Genomic DNA, 21,202 nt, shown 5'->3' on the forward strand with positions numbered 1-21,202 from the left:
TATCTTGGAGAATGTGCCATGCGCACTTGAGAAGAAAGTAAATTCCCTGGCCTCAGAATGTAAAGTTCTAAATATATCCGTCAGATCCATCTGGTCCAATGTGTCTTTCAAGTCCATTATTTCTTTAGTGATTTTCTCTATCTCCTATACTTTTAAGGGTTCATTGAATGTTTTGATTTATAGGTCTGTGTTAGTTGAGTTTATGGTTGTTTGGGCTAGATTTGGCTCAAGATGGTCAGTTTGATATGAATCTTCTGGATGTGAGCCAGATGCTTTGTTTAAGCTACATCTTGTTATCCAAGCACACTTTCCAGTATGCTTACCTTGTTACGACTTGTCTCATCTTGTGTTTGTTGTAAGTTGAATAGTATATCTTTGGGTTATGTGCCACTTGAGGAGGATGACAGGCAGTGTGTGCCTGCTTTATGGCCTAATTCAAGTGAGCTCTCTATTCTCAATTTACTACTAAATGTAAATTTAGTCTAAATCTATATCTAAATGTAGATGTGTGGTGTATGGCTAGGAATAGGCCTGTTAGGATTTGTAGGATTAAACATACTCCTAATAGGGAACCAAGGTTTCATCATGCTGAGATGTTGGATGGGGTGGGGAGATCGATGAATGATTCGTTGACAATTTTAATGAGCGGGTGAGATTTTCGAATGTTGGTCATTAAGTTCTTGTAGTTGAAATACAACGATGGTTTTTCATGCCATTGGTCATGGTTAAATTCCATGTGGGAATAATGATAACATATTTTGTATTTATTTTAAGTACTATTTTTGTGGTTAGCATTGTTAGTTTTTCTTCAAAGCCTTCACCAGTTTATGGTGGGTTTGTTTTAATTGTGGCTGGTGGTATCGGGTGTGGTATCGTGTTGAGTTTTGGGGGGTCTTTTTTAGGTATAATGGTTTTTTTAATTTATTTTGGGGGAATGCTTTTGGTATTTGGTTACACTACAACTATAGCAATGGAGACATATCCTGAGGCTTAGGCATCTAATAAGGCCGTGTTAGGAATATTTATTACAGGGGTATTGGCAGAGTTGGTGACAGCTTGCTATATTCTTAAGGAAGATGAAGTTGAAATTATCTTTAAGTTTAATGGTGCAGGTGATTGAGTTATTTGGTGATTCGGGGTTTTTTAGTGAGGAGGCTATGGGAATTGTGGCTTTATATAGTTATGGAACTTGATTAGTTATTGTTACTGGCTGATCCTTGTTTACCAGTGTCTTAGTGATTATGGAGATTACTCGTGGGAACTAAGTAGGAATAGACTGATGATTAGAGCAATTATGAAGGAGAAAAAATAAAGTTTGATTAACCCCTTTTGGTTGGATACGATAGTTGATAATTTTATTTGGAAATATGAGATGGATTTTGGTAATACATTTTCTAGTCAGATTAAATCTAATAGAATTGATGCAGATTTTTGGCTTGTAGTTAGATTGGTTAGTGGTAGGGAGCAGTGAATGATAATTGGGAAGTATCCTAGAAGATTAGAAAATTTGAAGAGGTTTGAAGGATGATTAAATTTTAGGTTTTTAGTTGTAAGGTTGAGTTCTAGTGCCAGGGTGAAGCCTATAATAGTCACGTCAAGGGCAGTTAATTCAGATAATGAGAAATAGTTATATGTGGAGTAGTCAGTGGGGGGATGTTGTAAGAAATCAAGTACCCCACAAAAATACTTCCAGTTAAAAGACATTTGATGGAATTGATTAGGAGGGGGTTATTTTCATTGACTAGAATTAAGGAATTGAATCGAGGTTGTTCTAGAAGTGCAAAGAATATGATTCGAGTGCTGTAGATGGCTGTCAGGGATGTGGCGATGAGAGTTATTAGTAGGGCTCAGGCGTTGGTATAGGATGGGTTAGCAGTCTTGATAATCAGGTCTTAAGAGTAAAATCCTGTTAAGAAGGGTATTTCTGTGAGTGCAAGGCTTCCCATGATGAGGGAGGTGGTGGCGAATGGTATCGATTTATATAGACCTCCTATTTTTCGAATGTCTTGTTCATCATTTAGGCTGTGAATGATTGATCCGGAGCATATGAATAACATGGCTTTGAAGAACGCTGTGTGTGCAGATATACAGGAATTCAAGGTGGGGTTGATTGATACCAATTGTTATGATTATAAGGCCAAGTTGGCTTGAGGTGGAAAAAGCGACGATTTTTTGAATATCATTTTGTGTTAGGACACAAATGGCTGTGAATAGGGTGGTGATGGCTCCTAGGCATAGTGTAAGGGTTTGAATAGTTTTATTTTGTTCTATGAGAGGGTGAAAGAGAATTAGTAAGAAAACTCCAGCTACTACTATTGTGCTTGAGTGGAGTAGGGCTGATACAGGTGTGGGTCCTTCTATGGCTGAGGGTAGTCATGGGTGTAGGCCAAATTGGGCGGATTTGCCAGTGGCTGCTAGGAGGAGTCCTATTAAAGGTGTGTTTAGGTTTTCGTGTTTTGTAATAAAGATTTGCTGAAGTTCTCATGTGTTTGAGTTGGTGAGAAATCATGCTATGGCTAGAATGAACCCTACGTCTCCGACGCGGTTATAAAGCACTGCTTGCAGGGCTGCAGTATTGGCGTCTGTTCGACCATATCATCAACTGATGAGCAGGAAGGATATGTTTCCTGCCACTTCTCAGCCGATGAACAGTTGAAATAAACTTTTGCCAGTTACTAGGATCACTATGGTAATGGGGAATATGAGGAGATATTTTAAAAATCGGTTAATATATGGGTCTGCATGTATGTACCGTATTGAAAATTCTATAATAGATCATGTAACGAAGAGTGCCATGGGCACGAAGATGATTGAAAAATAATCGAGCTTAAAGCTTAGAGTTAATTTTAGGGTTTGAATTGTCATTCAGTGTCATTTTGAGATGATTCTTTCTTGTCTGGAGTAGATGAATATTATAGTTGGGATCATGGTAATGGTGAAGGCATAGGAGATTGCAGTTTTTACATAATTGGGATATAGGTTGTTTTTGTATATTTGAGTGTTGGATATAATAATAGGTAATAATAGAATGAATATTGCTGTTAGTATGAGAGAATTGAATATATTTATTGCTTTTATTTGGAGTTGCACCAATTTTTTGATTCCTAAGACCAACGGATCACTTCTATCCTATAAAAGTTGAAAAAGCCATGCTTTTAAGCATGAAGGCATGAATTAGCAGTTCTTGCATACTTTTTCAGTAAATAAGAAGGTTTAAGCTTCACAATTTAATGCTTTATATTAAACTATATTTACAGTAGATGGGGCATAGAATGATTTTAGGATTTAATGACAGGAGTAATAGTGGAAGCAGGAATAGGGCTATTAGAGCATTTTCTCATGTGAATGATGGTTTAACATTTTTAATGTGCTCTGTTTTCTTTGTTGGGTTGTAATTAGTATGTAAAGGGAGTATAGGGCTATAATGATGATGTTTGTTCCCATGAGGATAATAGTAGCATTAGATCATGAGAAAGATGCCATTCCTGCAAATAGTCCGATTAGATTGATTGTAGGGGGTAAGGCCAGGTTTCTGAGGCTGGCTAATAATCATCAGGTGGTCATTAGTGGGAGCAGGGTTTGCAGTCCTTGTGCTAGGATTATGGTTCGGCTATGTATTCATTCATGGTTTGAATTTGCGAGGCAGAATAATATGCAGGATGTTAGTCCAAGGGTGATTATTATGGCTATTGCTCCTATAACAGATATATAAAAATCTGTGTTCACTCTCTTTTTTCTTGGTGAATCTAAAGGTTTGTTAACTTTGTATATTGTTTCAAAATTATGCTTTATTGAAGCCTTTATTTCACTTATTTCCAATAGATGTTTGTCACTCACTACCCTCTATTAAGGGCAGTAAAAAAGCTCTATTAACTTTAGGCTTTTTTCTTCATTTGCTGGTTCCTTGAGGTATGAAATTGGTTCATTACAGGTTTCTTGCTTATTGATGTAAGCAAGTTCTATGAAAACTGCTTTTGCTGCACCCTATAAGTTTTGGTATCTTGTATTTCCATTTTCATTTGTCTCTAGGTAGTTTTGATCCTCCTTTTTTTTTTTAATTTGACCCATTTCTTGATCTACAGCATGGTTTTAATCTCTGTGTATTTATGGATTTTCTAGTTTTCCTCTTATAATTGATTTATGGTTCATACCATTATGTTCAGAAAAGATATTTGATATGATTTCAATCTTCTTAATATTATTAAGCCTTGTTTTTGTGGTATAACATATGTCAGTCCTGAAGAATGTTCCATGGGTGCTTAAAGGAGCATGTTCTGTTACTTTTAGATGAATGTTCTGCATTATGTCTGGTAAGTCCATCTAGTTTAATATGTTGCAATATCAGGGTCAACTTATTGATTTTTCTGTCTAGATAATCTATCCATTGATGAAAGTGGGAGTATTACTTATTGTACTGCTGTCTATTTCTCTATTTATATAGGCTGCTTAAAATTTACAAGTATTATATCCTCTTCTGGGATGAACCCCTTTATATCTGTGTCTTTTGTTACACTCTTTGTTTTAAAGTATATTTTGTCTGATATGAGTGTGGGTACAAGAGCTTTTGTTTGTTTTCTTTTCTTTTTTTCTTTCTTTTTCTAGAGAGAGAGATGGAGAGAGAGCACAAGTGGTAGAGGGAGAAAGAGAGAGAAAATCTTAAGCAGGCTCCATACCCAGTGTGAATCCTCACATGGGGCTCGATTTTACAACTGTGAGATCAGAACCTGAGCTGAAATCAAGAGTCAGGCCCTTAATTCCCTGAGCCACTGTTTTGTTTTAATTTGCATTGAATATCTTTTTGTATCCCCTCACTTTCAGTCTATGTGCCCTTACACCTGAACTGAGTCTCTTGTAGGCAGCATATAGATGGGTCTTTTTTCACAAAAATCGATTCAGCCATGTTATATCTTCTGATTGGAGTATTCAGCATATTTACATTTAAAGTAATTATTGATAGGGGTATACTTATTGCCATTTTGTTAGTTGTTTTCCCAATGTTTTGTAATTCCTCTTGTCCTTTCTTCTCTTGCTCTATTCCTTCATGATTTGATTATTTTATGCAGTAGTACACCTAGAATCCATTCTCTTTAACATTTGTGTATCCATCCCCAAAGGCAAGAGAATCAAGAGCAAAAATGAACGACTGGGACCTCATCAAGATAAAAAGCTTCTGCACAGCAAAGGAAACAATCAATAAAACTAATAGGCAACTACGGAAGGGAAAAAGATAGTTGCAAATGAAATATCAGATAAAGGGCTAATATCCAAAATATATAAGGAACTCAACAAACTCCACACCTGAAAAACAAATAATCCAGTGAAGAAATGGGCAGAAGATATGAACAGACACGTCTCCAAAGAGGACATCCAGATGGCCAACAGACACATGAAATGATGCTTAGCGTCCCTCATCATCAGGGAAATACAAACCAAAACCCCACTGAGATACCACCTCATGCTGGTCAGAGTGGCTAAAATGAACAAATCAGGGGACTATAGATTCTGGCGAGGATGTGGAGAAACAGGCACCCTCCTACACTATTGGTGGGAATGTAAGCTGCTGCAGCCCCTCTGGAAAACAGTGTGGAGGTTCCTCAAAAAATTAACAATAGAACTCCCCTATGACCCAGCAGTAGCACTGCTAGGAATTTATCCAAGGGATACAGGAGTACTGATGCATAGGGGCACATGTACCCCAATGTTCATAGCAGCACTCTCCACAATAGCTAAAACATGGAAAGAACCTAAGTGTCCATCAACTGATGAATGGATCAAGAAGATGTGGTTCATCTATACAATGGAATACTCCATGGCAATGAGAAAGAATGAAATCTGACCATATGTAGCAACATGGATGGAACTTGAGGGTATAATGATGAGAAAAATAAATCAGGCAGAGAAAGACAAATAAAAAATGTTTGCACATATAGGTGGATTAGGAGGAACTTAACGGAGGACCATGTGGGAGAAGAAGGGGAAAATAGTTGGGGAGAGGGAGGGAGACAAACCATGAGAGACTCTTGAATGCTGAGAACAAACTGAGGGCTGATGGGAGTGGGGGAAAGAGGAAGGGGGATGATGGGCATGGGGGAGGGCACTTGTTGGGATGAGCACTAGGTGTCATATGTAAACCAACTTCATAATAAACTATTTAAGAAAAAAAAAATTTGTGCATCTACCAAAAGTTTTTGCTTTCTGATTATCACAGGCTTCCAAAACAACTTATATTTATAGCAGTCTACTTTAACTTGAAAAAAATTTATCTTTGATTGTATTCTAAAGCTCTACCTCTTTACCCCCCACATGTTTATATTTTTGATGTCATAATTTCCATGTTTTGTGTATTCTTTAATAAATTATTGTAGTTATGCTTATTTTTACTTCTTTGGTCTCTTTAACCTTCTTACTAACTTTATAATTGACTTTACAACTTTAGATTATTCTGAATTTTACTATATATTTACCTTTATCGATGAGATTTATATATTTATATGTTTTTCTGTTACTAATTAGCACCCTTTTATCTCAAAGAGTTCCCATTAACAGTTCTTATAATGCTAGTCTAGTGGTAATTAACTTCTTTAGCTTTTGCCTCTCTGAAAAACCTTGCTTCTATGTACCAAGTTGTTTTTCTCTTGCTGCATTTTAGAGTCTCTCCCTGTCTTTAACTTGTGACATTTTATTTTATTTTTTATTTCTGAGAGAGAGAGAGAGAGAGAGGGAGAGAGAGAGAGAGACAGCATGAGCAGGGGAGGTTCAGAGAGAGAGGGAGACACAAAATCAGAAACAGGCTCCAGGCTCTGAGCTGGCTGTCAGCACAGAGCCTGATGCGAGGCTTGAACCCACAAACTGCAAGATCATGACCTGAGCCGAAGTCGGACGCTTAACCGACTGAGCCACCCAGGCACCCAGACATTTCAACTATAACATGCATTGCTGTAAGTTTCTTTGAGTTCATCTCTTTTGCAACCTGTAGGCTTCCTGGATCTGTATGCCTAGCTCTTTCCCCAGGTTAGGGAAATCTTCAGTCATTATTTTGTCAAGAAGTTTCCTACTTCTTTTTTTCTTATTCTGGACCTCCTATAGTGTATATGTTGGTCTGTTGAGGTTGTCCCATCAGGCCCCATCTTTACTCTTTTGTATTCTTCTTTATTTGTGCTGGTTTGATTGGGTGAGTTCCCCTAGCCTGTCTTTAAGTTTACTGATCCTTTCTTCTACTTCATCTAGTGTGATGTAGAAACTTTTTATTGTATTTTTCAGTACAATTTTTGTATTCCTCACCTCTGTGAGGAATTCCTCTACTTGGAATTTTCTTATTGAAATTCTTTTTGAAAGTTCTTATGGAACTTTCTCATTGAAATTCTCTCTGTGCTTATCCATTCTTCTCCCAAGCCTAGTGAGCATCTTTCCAACCATTATTTTGAACTCTTTATCATGTAAATCACTTATTTTCATGTCATTAAAGACTTTTTCTGAGGTTTTATCTTGTTCTTTCATTTTTAATATATGCCTCAGTGTTGGCTTCTGTGAATTAGAAAAAACAGCCACCTCTGCTAGTCGTGAAGGAATGAGCTCACTTAGGAGATGATCATTATTGTTCAACCCTAGCCTAGTTGATGGATGTCTCTCAAGTCTTGGGCTTGTCTAATCAGCCAACGTTATTTTTAGTAACTCCCAGTAGTTGAGTGTGTCAAGACCTGTCAGTGTCCCAAAGGGGAGGATCTCAGTCAGCATGTAGATTCAGGCTGATTGGAAGACAGGTTCACAGGCAGCAGTGTTTAAAGTATGCAAATATATTTCTTTCAAGAGAAGATTGGGAGATGTCTAATTCTTCTGTACAGGAGTGATAGCCAGTTAAGAACTGTTTTTTGGGGCACCTGCCTGGCTCAGTTGATTGAGCATCTGACTTCGGCTCAGGTCATTGCACTGCAGACTCACATCGAACTCTGTGCTGACATTGTGGAGCCTGCTTGGGATTCTCTCTCTTTCTCTCTCTCTCTGCCCCTCCTCCACTCAGGCTTTCTCTCTCTCAAAAATAAATAAATAAATAAACTTAAAAAAAAAAAGAAATGTTTCTTTATCTGTCATCATCTCTTTGAATTCATGAATTCAAGCCCTGCTGACCATCAGAGACAGGAAATCAAGGGGAAATGCCTGGGCATCAGACACAAACACTAGGGCACCAGATGCAAAGATTGCACAACAGATGTGTCTATAAGCTCCCTTCTAGCAGATACCAGCATTCTGGAGTGCAGCAAAAACATAGTTTTGGTCTCTGTAGGTCTCTAAGGAGGATTACAGTTGGACCTTAGTTGTCTGCTTAATGAGAAGCCTACCTCTCAGTCCTCAGCTGTGAAGATAGACTACTAGGACTCTTTCACATAAAAAGTATATTCTTTATTTATTCTCCTGCCTCTCTGCTGTGCCCTGTGGTGGTAGCTGGTTAAGAACACTTTCTCCACTGTTACAGTCCTGGGGGACCTACAATCATAAGCCCAGTTGACCACCAGAGCCAGGCAATCTAGAGGTAAGTCCTGCCTGGCAGCCACAGAAGCAAGGGCACCATAGAAAACTATAAGCTCCTTTCCTAGAAATCATTCAGCTAGTTTTTGGAGGGTTTTTTTTTTTTCCAGGAAAAATTATTCTGCGTGTAACTGTAGATTCAGTGTGTCCAAGGGAAATGATGTGCTCAGAATCTCCTCTATCCATCTTGAACCACTTCCATAAGGAAAATATTTAATCGTGTTTACAGTTGGCTTATGGAAATGATAGATCAGCCCAATTGTATATGGATCTCACCAGGTTTATTCCACAAGGGACCTTATGAGGTTCTTATGGACAAGATGGAGAAAGTGACCAGTTAGATGGAGAAAGATGACCAGTTTATGAGATAGTTTGAAATTTCATTAAGCAAACTTCCCCAAGTATCAGATTCAGGACTTTGTTCTCAGGCCTATTTCATTACTCCTTTGTGTTACCAGATTGTTTAATGATTTAGGGGAAACAGTACAAATTCATAACTGGAATTATTCAGGGGGTCATGATAGTGAATCTGTATTATCACAGATTCATCATTCAGAAAGGATCCTCTGTGCTAGGTTTAATCTAATAATGTGACATTTAGTAGTGATAACTATAAGATCCTAGTTTTAGGTCAAAGGAATCAGATGTACAAGTACAGACGGATTAGAGTTTTAAAAGTTGGTGAATATTTTTGGGGCGCCTGGGTGGCTCAGTCAGTTGAGTGTCCGACTTCAGCTTAGGTCATGATCTAGCAGTTTGTGGGTTCAAGCCCTGCATTGGGCTCTATGCTGACAGCTAGCTCAGAGCCTGGAGCCTGTTTCAGATTCTCTCTCTCTCTCTCTCTCTCTCTCAGAAATAAATAAAACATTAAAAATTTTTTAAAAGTTGGTGAATATTTTCATCAATTTTGAGATCAGTTTGAGTCAACTATGACAAAACCATCAGTACTGTTAATGAGACCACACCCTGCCTTGGTAGAAATCTAAGGTAGAAAGAGGCTGTTCTAAGTCTTGTCCATTCCAGTGCTGACCAGATCATATATGAAATATTATATTTGCTTCAGAGATGACCTTCTAAGACCATAAAACATATTTAAGTGTGCCCAGATTAAAGAAGAAAATGGCAAAGGGATTAAACCTGTTATAATAATAATACCTACTTTAATTTTATCCCTTTGTATACCTTTTGAAAAGAAATCTCAGTGGACTGTTTTCTTTAATTAATATCCTTTTTTAAAAAAATTATTCTTGGCCAGTCAGCTAACATACAGAGTAGTCTTGGCTTCAGGAATAGATTCCCTTGATTCATCACTTACATACGACACCCAATACTCATCCTGACAAGTGCCCTCCTCAATGCCCATCACCCATTTTCCCCATCCTCCAAAACCCCCACTGCCATCAACCTTCAGTTTGTTCTATTTAGGAACCTCTTATGATTTGCCTCCCTTTCTGTTTGTACCTTATTTTTCCTTCCCTTCCTCTATGGTCACCTATAAAGTTTCTCAAATTCCACCTATGAGTGAAACCATATGATATCTGCCTTTCTCTGACTGATGTATTTCACTTACCCTCCAATTCCATCCTTGTTGTTGCAAATGGCAGAATTTCATTCATTTTCATTGCTGAGTAGTATTCCATTGTGTAAGTATATCATGTCTCCGTTATCCATTCATCAGTTGATGGACATTTGGGCTTTTACCATAATTTGGCTACTGTTGATAGTGCTGCTACTATTGAGGTGCATCTGTCTCTTCGAATCAACCCTCTTATATCTGTTGAATAAATTCCTAGTAGTACAAGTGCTGGGTCTTAGAGTAATTCCTTTTTTAATTTTTTGAGGAACCTCCACACTGCTTTCCAGAGTGGCTGTACTATTTTGCATTCCTACCAACAGTGCAAGAGGGTTCCCCTTTCTCCACATCTTCACCATCTGTTGTTTCCTGCGTTGTTAATTTTAGCCACCTCTGGTATGAGGTGGTATCTCAGTGTGGCTTTGATTTGTATTTCCTTGATAATGAGCATTGTTGAGCATCTTTTCATGTGTCTGTTTGCCATCTGGATGTCTTCTTTGGAAAAGTGTCTATTCATGTCTCCTGCCCATTTCTTCACTGGATTGTTTGTTATTCAGGTGTTGAGTTTGGTAAGTTCTTTATAGATTTTGGATACTAACCCTTTATCCAATACGTCATTTGTAAATTTCTTCTTCCATTCAGCTTCCTTTTAGTTTTGTTGATTGTTTACTTTGTGTGCAGAAGCTTTTTATCTTGATGAGTTCCCAATAGTTCATTTTTGGTTTATTTTTTCTCTTGCCTTTAGAAACATGTGAAGTAAGAAGTTTGTATAACTGAGATCAAAGAGGTTGCTGCCTGTTTTCTCCTGTAGGATTTTGATGATTTCCTGTTTAACATTAAGATTTAGTCTTTCATCCATTTTGAATTTAATTTTGTGTATGGTGTAGGAAAGTGGTCCAATTTTTCTCTTTTGTGTGTTGCTGTCCTATTCTCCCAGCACCATTTGTTAAAGAGACTGTCTTTTTCCATTGGATACTCTTTTCTGCTTTGTCAAAGATTGGTTGGCCATATGTATGTGGGTCCATTTCAGGGTTCTCTATTCCATTCCACTGGTCTATGTGTCTGTGTTTGTGCCAATATTTACTGTCTTGATCATTACAGCTTTGTAATACAGGCTAAAGTCCAGGATTGTGATGCCTCCAGTTTTGGTTTTCTTTTTCAACATTACTTTGGCTATTTAGGGTCTTTTGTGGTTCCAAAACAAATTTGTTTATTCTGGCTCTATGAAGAATGCTGATGCCATTTTGGTTGAGCTTGCTAGAATATGTAGATCGTTTTGGGTAATCCAACATTTTAACAATATTTGTTCTTCTGACCCATGAGCATGGAATGTTTTCCATTTCTTTGTGTCTTCTTCATTTTCATTCATAAGCTTTCTGTAATTTTCAGCATACAGATATTTTACCTCATTGGTTAGGTTTATGCCTAGGTTGTTTATGGTCCTTGGTGAGTTGAAAATGGGATCAATTCCTTGATAACTTTTTCTGTTGCTTCATTATTGGTGTATAGAAATGCAACCGATTTCTGTACATTGATTTTATATCCTGAGACTTTGCTGAATTCATGTATCAGCTCTACCAGTTTTTTGGTAGAGTCTCTCAGGTTTTCGATATATCATGTCAGCTGCAAAGACTGAAAATTTGACCTCTTGTTTGCCAATTTAGATGCCTTTTATTTCATATTGTTGTCTGAATGTTGAGGTTAGGACTTCTAACACTATGGTAAACAACAGTGGTGGAAATGGACATCCCTGTCATGTTGATCTCAGGGGGAAAGCCCTCAGTTTTTCTCCATTGAGGATGCTGTTGGCTGTGGGCCTTTCATATATGACTTTTATGATGCTAAGGTATATCCCCACTTTCTTGAGGGTTTTTATTAAGAAAGGATGCTGTATTTTGTCCAGTGCTTTTTTTTTGCATCTATTGACAAGATCATATGGTTCTTATCCTTTCCTCTATTAAGGTGATGTATGATGTTGATTGATTTGTGAATATTGAACCAGCCCTATAGCCCAGGAATGAATCCCAGTTGATCATGGTAAATAATTCTTAATATACTGTTGACGTTGATTTGCTAGTATCTTGATTAGGATTTTTGCATCCATATTCACCACAGATATTGGCCTGTAATTCTGCTTTTTAGTGGGGCCTTTGTCTGGTTTGAGAATCAAGGTAATGCTGGCTTCATAGAAGGAGTCTGGAGGCTTTCCTTCCATTTCTAGTTTTTGGAACAGCTTAAGAAGAATAGGTCTTTACTCCACCTTAAATGCCTGGCATAATTTTGTTAAGAAGCAATCTAACCCAGGATTCCTATTTCTTGGGAGATTTTTGATAATGAATTCAATTTCTTTCCTGCTTATGCCTCTGTTCAAATTATCTATTTCTTATTTAAGTTTTGGTGGTATGTGAGTGTCTAGGAATTTGTCCACTTCTTCCAGAATGTCCACTTTGTAGGCATATAATTTTTCATAGCATTCTCTAATAATTGTTTGTGTTTGTATGGTGCTGGTTGTGATCTCTTTTCTGTCATTCATGATTTTATGTATTTAGATTCTCTCTATTTTCTTTTCAAGAAGTTGGCTAGGGATTTATCCATTTTGTTTATTCTTTTTTAAAAAAAGCTCTTACATTCATTAATCTGTTCCAATGTTTTTGTTTATTGTTTTTTGTTTGATTTTTATTTTTTGGATTGTGTACTGTTTATTTCTGCTCTAATATATATTTCTCTTCTGCTGGCTTTGGGATTTCTTTGCTGCTATCTTTCTAGCTCCTTTAGATGTGAGGCTAGGTTGTGTATTTAGGACCTTTCTTGCTTCTTGAGATAGGCCTGAACTGCGACGTGTTTTCCTCTTAGGACTGCCTTTGCTGCATTCCAAAGAGTTTGGACAGTCATGTTTTCATTTTCATTTGCTTCCATATATTAAAAAATTATTTTCTTTAATTTCCTGGTTGATCAATTGATTCCTTAGTAAGGTGTCCCTTAACCTCCATGCATTTGGGGGCTTTCCATTTTACTTGTGGTTGATTTCAAGTTTCATAGCATTGTGATCTGTAAATATGCATGGTATGATCTCAATCCTTTTATTGTTATATTTTTTCTTAAATTGTTTATTGTCAAGTTGGCTTACATATAACACTAAGTGCTCATCCCAACAAGTGCCCTCGTCCATGCCCATCACCCCCCCTTCCCTCTCCCCGACCCCTTCAGCTCTCAGTTTGTTCTAAGCATTCAATAGTCTCTCATGGTTTGCCTCCCTCCCTCTCCCCAATTATTTTTCCCCTTCTTCTCCCCCATGGTCCTCCGTTAAGTTCCTCCTAATCCACCTATATGTGCAAACATATGGTATCTGTCCTTCTCTGCCTGACTTATTTCGCTCAGCATAACACCCTCAAGGTCCATCCGTGTTACTACACATGGCCAGATTTCATTCTTTCTCATTGCCATGGAGTATTCCATGGTATAGATGAACCACATCTTCTTGATCCATTCATCTGTTGATGGACATTTAGACTCTTTCCATGGTTTGGCTGTTGTTGAGAGTGCTGCTATGAACATTGGGCATGTGCCCTTATGCATCAGCACTCCTGTATCCCTTGGATAAATTCCTAGCAGTGCTACTGCTGGATCATAGGGGAGTCCTACTGTTAATTTTTTGAGGAACCTCCACACTGTTTTCCAGAGGGGCTGCACCAGTTTACATTTCCACCAACAATGTAGGAGGGTACCTGTTTCTCCACATCCTCGCCAGGATCTATAGTCTCCCGATTTGTTCATTTTAGCCACTCTGACCAGCATGAGGTGGTATCTCAGTGGGGTTTTGGTTTGTATTTCCCTAATGATGAGGGACACTGAGCATCGTTTCATGTGTCTGTTGGCCATCTGGATGTCCTCTTTGGAGAAGTGTCTATTCATGTCTTCTGCCCATTTCTTCACTGGATTATTTGTTTTTCGGGTGTGGAGTTTGATGAGTTCCTTATATATTTTGGATACTAGCCCTTTATCTGATATGTCATTTGCAACTATCTTTTCCCATTCCGTTAGTTGCCTATTAGTTTTATTGATTGTTTTCTTTGCCATGCAGAAGCTTTTTATCTTGATGAGGTCCCAGTTGTTCATTTTTGCTCTTGATTCCCTTGCCTTTGTGGATGTGTCAAGTAAGAAATTGCTGTGATCTCAACCCTTTTACATGCTGTTTTGTGACGCAGTATGTGTTCTGTTTTGGAGAATGTTCTATGGACACTCGAGAAAAATGTGTATTCTGCTGCTTTGGGACAAAAAGTTCTGAGTATATCTGTTAAGTCCGTCTGGTCCAATGTGTCATTCAAAGCCATTGTTTCATTATTCATTTTCTGCCTAGATGATCTGTCCATTGCTGTAAGTGGAGTACTAAAGTCCCCTTCAAACACGGTATTATTATCTTTACATTTATTTATATTTGTAATTAAATGATTTAGATATTTGAGTTTTTCCACATTGGGGGCAGAGATATTTACAAATGTTAGCTCTTGATGGATAGATCCCTTAATTATGTTAAAATGCTCTTTTCATCTCCTGTTACAATCTTTCTTTTAAAATGTAGCTTGTCTGATATAAATATGGCTACTCTGGCTTTCTTTTGCCATCCAGTACCATTACTCATGATTTTTCACCCCCTCACTTTCAATCTGCAGCTGTCCTCAGGATTGAAATGAGTCTCTTGTAGGCAGCAAATAGTTAAATCTTGTTTTTGTTTTGGTTTGTTTTTATTCCATGGTGAAACCCTATGTTTTTTGATTGGGATATTTAGTCCATCCCAATTACATCAGAGTAATTATTGAAAGATATGGAGTCAGTGTCATTGTGTTACCTGTAGGTTTCATGCCTGTGGTGAGGTCACTGGTCCTTTTTAGTCTTTGCTGCTTTCCACTCATAGTCTCTGTTAGGTTCTCCTGCAGGGTTGGCTTGGTGGTCATGAACTCCTTCATTTTTTTTCCTCTGGGAAAACCTTTATCTCTCCTTCTATTCTGAATGACAGCATTGCCAGATAAATGATTCTTGGCTGCATATTTTTCCTAGTCAGCACATTTAATGTTTCCTGCCCTCCCTTCTGGCCTGCCAAGTTTCAGTGGATAGGTCCTTACTTGTTTACCCTTTTAGGTTTAGACCCATGTGTCCCCAGCTGCCTTCAGATTTCTATCTTTATCTTTGCATTTTGACAGATTCACTATGATATATAATGGTGTTGACCATGATTTCGAAGGGAGTTCTCTGTGCCTCTTGGACTTGAATGCCTGTTTCCTCCCCCAGATTAGGGAAGTTCTAAGCTATAATTTGTTCAAATAAACTTTATTCCCTTTTTTTTCTCTCTTCTGCCTCCGGAACTCTTATGATATGTATATTATTTCATTTCATTGAATCATTTAGGTCTCTGATTTCCCCCTCATGGTCTATTCATTTCCCTTCCTTCTTTTTTTTCAGCTTCATCATTTCCCATAATTGTAACTTCTGTTTCACCTATTCTCTTCTCTACTTCTTCCATCGTTACTGTCACTGCATCTAGTTTATTTTGCATCTCATTTACAGCATTTCTTAATTCATCGTGACTCTTTCTTGGGTTTTTGATCTCTGCAGCAATAGATTATCTGCCTCCTTCTTTGCTTCTTACATTGCCTGTATGTATTAGTCTTATGATTTTTATTCTAAATTCATATTCAGACACTTTGTTTATATATGTTTTGAGCAATCCTTTGGCTCTCACTTCTTCCTGGAATTTTTGTCAGGAGAATTCTTTGATTTCATCATTGGCCTGTTTTCTTTCTTTATGTGATTTAATAATTTGTTACATGTCCTGTACCTGTGAGGACTACTATATTTAAGAGGGCTGTTCACTGTCCAGGGTCTGGCACATCAGGAATTGTACTTGGAGTTTGTTGCATGCACTCCTTTGTTGTGTATTTCTTTGCTGTAATTCACCAAACAGTCTTCTACAAAGCTCCTCCTTACTCACAGTGGTGGATAGTTTAGACCTTCCACCAAACGTGCTTTAATTTTTCATTGAGGTATCCCTGGAAAGATGGGAAGGGCAGGGACCTCACACAAAGAAAAAAAATGAAAGGTGTGAAAAAAAGACCAAGCAGAGAATCAGACAAGCTGTAATGCTTAATCCAGAGAGAGAAAAGAAAACAAAGAAACCGGAGTAAAGTAAAAATGCTTGACTAAACAGACAAACAAAGCAGAAAAATAAATGAAGACTATATATGTGTGTGTGTCTGTGTGTATGTATAAGAATTAACCAAAAATCAAATCAGAAACTAAGAACCTGACTCCAAGGGATAAAAAAGAAGACAGTTGAAAGAAAGGATGAGAAAAGAGAAGAGATGAGAGAAACTAAAAGAAATGAGGAAAGGAAAGGAAAGGAAGGGAAAGGAAAGGAAAGGAAAGGAAAAGAAAAGAAAAGAAAAGAAAAGAAAAGAAAAGAAAAGAAAAGAAAAGAAAAGAAAAGAAAAAGGGCAACAAACTAACATACAAAATTGCAAGACAGTTGTCTGTTGTTATCTGAGACCTGTGACTGTGCTGGTCTAGAGAAGCAGTCATCTGGTTCACCCAGTGTCAGTTCTGCTCTAGTAGATAAGTAGTCTCCAGGCACTGAGGGTCGCGGCTTCATATAAGCAGATCATGCCTCTGCTGGGGTCTGCTGTCTTTTTCCCTAAAGCCCCACCATGTTGGTGATTGGGAGAAAAATAGTGACGCCCCAGTATCAACCACGCTATTCAAGCAGGCTTCACACATTGGTGCAGGCAGGTGGCTTTTCTTAGTACAAAGTTCTCCCACACCTCCCAAGTGCTCACCTGGGATTCAAAACCCGATATCGTAATGGATCATGCACCAGGGGCACCTGGTTCTGGGGTCGTGCCATTCTGCCCTGCCAATATGCCTGGCGCCTGCAAGGTCTTTTGTCTTTGAGGATGCAATATACCCTCATCCAACAGTACTCAAGGGAGGGGACTGTTTTCTCCTAGTGTGCCCCTGAGATTGCCACTGCTCGCCTCCCCCCAGGCACACACACTGGCATTGGCTTGGGTCCAAGGATGGCACACACTTTTGACAACTTTGATCTTCAGCTCCTTAGGCTTTTTGCAAAGTAGAGACTGGCACTCTCATGTTTCTTATTCCCTAGTCCATGATCTGGAGATATTTTTCTCTTCTCCTAACACAATACCGCAATCCACAGCTTCTCTTTTCTCTCCCTTTTTTCTCACTATGGATCCCTCCCTCCAGTACTCATGCTGTTTTAACTATCCCAGTTCACATACATGCACCTCTGCCCACCAAGCTTCTCTCTCTACCTGTGTAGACTCTCCTGTCACTCTGCAGATAGATTTCCAAGTGTTCTGACCACCATACAACTGTGTTTCTGGGATAAAAGAAATCCGGAACTCTTACCTCACCATCTTAACTCTTAGTTCGTATCCTTTGAAACACCATAATAGGTAGATAATCAGTGCTGTTTTGAAATCAGATCCCCAGGGTTCAAATCTCTCCTTCACAATTTTACAGCTATTTAATTGAGTACTTTAAGTCTCAATTCTTACAAATCCAAAGATTGAAGCTTTCCCAACATAGAATGGTTGTGAAATGACACATCAAGATGTCTCTTCTTTTCTTAGTCCACAGTTCTCCCACACCTCCTTCAATTACCTTCAAGATGAAATTCATATGAGAATAAAAAAAAAAAACAATCTAAATCGTCAAAAAGTTGTGGGAGTGGGGGGAACCTAGAAGATTACTTAAAAGGAATAAAAGTAAATGAGCTTTTGAGTCTCAACATTGGAAATTTCAAAAATGTGAAGGGAAAATCTACCAATGAGAGATATGGGCTGTAACCCAAGAATCTATATCTAGAGAATGTATCATATACAAATTTTTATTAAAGTAAAACATAGGTATATGAAAGGATTCGAAGGGTATGATCCACATAACAAGTCAATTTAAACTACTGGAAACTTTCTGCAATCAGAAAAAAGAAAATGGATTAGTGTACTTTAAAAAGATGAAGATGATAATGAATACTTGGTATGCATGCATGTGTGTGTGTGTGTGTGTGTGTGTGTTGGAACTTCTGTTCATGTGTTGTACAAGGTTTGTAATAGAATCATTTTATGAGGAAAAAAACTAATACTGGTCTAATATTAATGTACTAGATTATCTCTATGTCATCAAATGAAAAAGGAACTCTCTTCTGGAAAATATTACATGTAAATGTGTTATAAAGAACATAACACATAAACATATGTCAAAAATATTCCATATATAAGAATACCTCAGTAAAATGCAATTATATTATACCTCAATTAAAGTATAACATTTTGGTGTTTAAAAGGAATTCAACTATGGTTGCATTAAATGTTCACTTTTATTCAAAAATATATATAATAGGAAATATATGACATATTTTTCAAACACCTCTATATACATATCATGACATATAGGTCACATTATATATCATATATATGTCATATATGTTGTCACATATATCATTACAGTATGATGTACTATATATGATATTTTATTTTATTTATTTTTTTTAATGTTTTATTTATTTCTAGGAGAGAGAGAGAGAGACAGCGTGAGCAGGGGAGGGCCAGAGAGAGAGGGAGTCACAGACTGAAACAGGCTCCAGGCTCTGAGCTGGCAGTCAGCACAGAGCCCTATACGGGGCTCGAACCCACAAACCGAGAGATCATGACCCAAGTGAAAGTCGGACGCTTAACCGACTGAGCCACCCAGATGCCTCCTATATATGATATTTTAAAACACCTCATATATATGACAAATATCTTATATATTCTGAGGTATATTTAAGACACTTCATATATATGTTATATGTCATACATATAATGACAGGTGTATAACATATTTTAAAACATCTCCTTCTCCAATTAAAATTAGAATTAGCAATCGGGCGCCTGGGGACTCAGTCGTTAAGAATCTGACTTTGGCTCAGGTCATGATCTCAAAGTTGGTGAGTTCGGGTTGCACATCAGGTGAGCTCATGCCCACTTTGGGTGAGCTAGTGCCCTGCTTCAGGTAAAATCATGAGCCCTAGGTGTGCCCTGCTTCTCTCTCTCTCACTTTCTCTCTTTCTCTCTCCCCTCCTCGCTTACTTGTGCCCCCTCTCTCTTTCTAAAACATAACTTAAAAAAATAACATTCAAAGTTTTCCATAATCTTAAGTATTTGAATATTGAAAAATAGTCCTAGTTCATTTCTCTGATTAAATACAGAAGAGTCTTTGCTCAATGATTGGTTTCAGGGATTAGTAAGAATGTAATTTTTCTGTATAATGTAATGAATGGAAACTTTTGTTTTTCTATATTTGTTAAATTATTTACAATAAATAGAAATATAAATTAATGAATGTTAATCTTAGAAAATTCTGACTATTTCCCTACATTGAGTTGGTCTGAGAAGATATGATAGGACTCTGATTTCTGATAAGAATAGAGAAGAAAAAAAAAAAGCTAGATAATCTGAGAAATAAAATCAATACTTCCATCCCTCAACCAAGTTCCTCATTAAATCAACCATGCATAGTATATACATATTCAAGCAGAATTCCTTAAAATATTTGTGTAGAATTTTATTTCTCGAGTCTTCATACAATTTTATATATCATATGACCCATAAGGTGAAATTTTACTTCACTAGCAATGACTTCATCACATATTCCAATGATCCATATTTATAACACTTCTTTTCCTAGAAAACCTGATGCAGTGAGTGAAATTATGCTAAGAGGATAAAATGTACCAATGAAACAATTCATTTCCAATATGATTTATTCTTAAGATAAAGTATTTTTATACTGTTCTTGTTTCTTTTCTTTTTTTTTCCGAATTGCAAGAGAAACGTTGTGAATATCCAGAAATAAAACATGGAATACTACACAATGAATATAGCTATAGAAGAGATTTTCCAGTACCTGTAGGAAAAAAATATTCCTTTTCCTGTCATCAAGATTTTGTGACAGATACAAAACAGAATAGGGGATATATTCATTGCACACAAGAAGGATGGTCACCAGCAGTACCATGCCGCAGTAAGTCAATCTTTTTATAACTATTTATGTACAAATTTCTTTTTTGCAATGCATAAATATTTGAAGTAGTGGTGTGGCAAAACACATAGGTGAGTACAGTTAAGCCTAAAATGACAAAAAGAAGGCCAAGGAATAAATTTTATGAGGAAAACTACCAATATAAATCTTTCCATCCTCAGGAGCTCTTCATAAATATCACCTTAGAAATACAGATGGAGTCTTATGAAAACACATATGTTATTTACCAATATTTCATGTATAAAAAACTGATGATAGAAAACTTTAAATTTTATTTTCTTCTTTTTAAACATTGGGTAGTAGCTTTAACTTTCTTAGTTATATGTTAATTTTGGATACTTATCCATGAAAATTTAAATTTTGTATGAATAGTTTTTAATTACATATTTTCACTGAATCAATAGGCATAACAAATTATGTTTATTATTTTTATGATTTTCAGGAAAATGTATTTTCAATAATTTGATATATGGAGAGCGGCCATATCCAACAAAAATATATTTACAAGGTGAATCTTTAAGAGTTAACTGCAATTATGGCTACAGTCTTCAAAATGGGCAGACTGTAATGAACTGTACAGAAAATGGCTGGGTCCCTCCTCCTCAATGCTATCCTTCTGGTAAGTAAATGATCTGAGACCCCAATATTCATAGTTTTCTTATGCTCATCCATAGAGACTGTAACAAAATATTTATATACTTTCTTATATCCCCAATGCAACTACTTAGCTTTGTTTTTCCCAAGTATGTATGAGTGGATATACAAATTTCTTGATACAAATATGGCAAAATAAATGTCTACTGATAGGCATTAGTCAAGAAACAGTAATGAAACTACAAAGAAGAAACCAGTAATATAGGGTGACACTAGCAAAGGACAGAAAAAGATGTGACTGTTTAAGAGGATCCTAGGCTTGCGTCATCCCATGAGGATAATTATCAAATCATCCTAAATACCCCAGAGATCCACCTGAAGTCTGGCAGAACAGATTCTGCAACTAAAGATAAACAG

The 21,202-nt window shown here is 37.1% G+C and overlaps 1 protein-coding gene across 1 annotated transcript in view; it reads left to right on the forward strand.

Annotated features, from left to right (window-relative positions):
* The window catches only part of LOC120220373 (complement factor H-like), a gene marked incomplete at its 3' end in the record, with an annotated part of 76,030 nt that extends 55,220 nt beyond the window's left edge, over positions 1 to 20,810 (forward strand). The window contains exons 8-9 of the mRNA XM_039217448.1: positions 19,979 to 20,173; positions 20,634 to 20,810. Coding sequence (XP_039073379.1) covers positions 19,979 to 20,173; positions 20,634 to 20,810 — 372 coding nt within the window. The remainder of the gene's footprint in view (positions 1 to 19,978; positions 20,174 to 20,633) is intronic.
* Between the last annotated feature and the right edge of the window lie 392 nt (positions 20,811 to 21,202).

Source organism: Hyaena hyaena, unplaced genomic scaffold, assembly GCF_003009895.1.
Source record: "Hyaena hyaena isolate Hyena2069 unplaced genomic scaffold, ASM300989v1 scaffold_692, whole genome shotgun sequence".
Classification (NCBI taxonomy): Eukaryota; Metazoa; Chordata; class Mammalia; order Carnivora; family Hyaenidae; genus Hyaena; species Hyaena hyaena.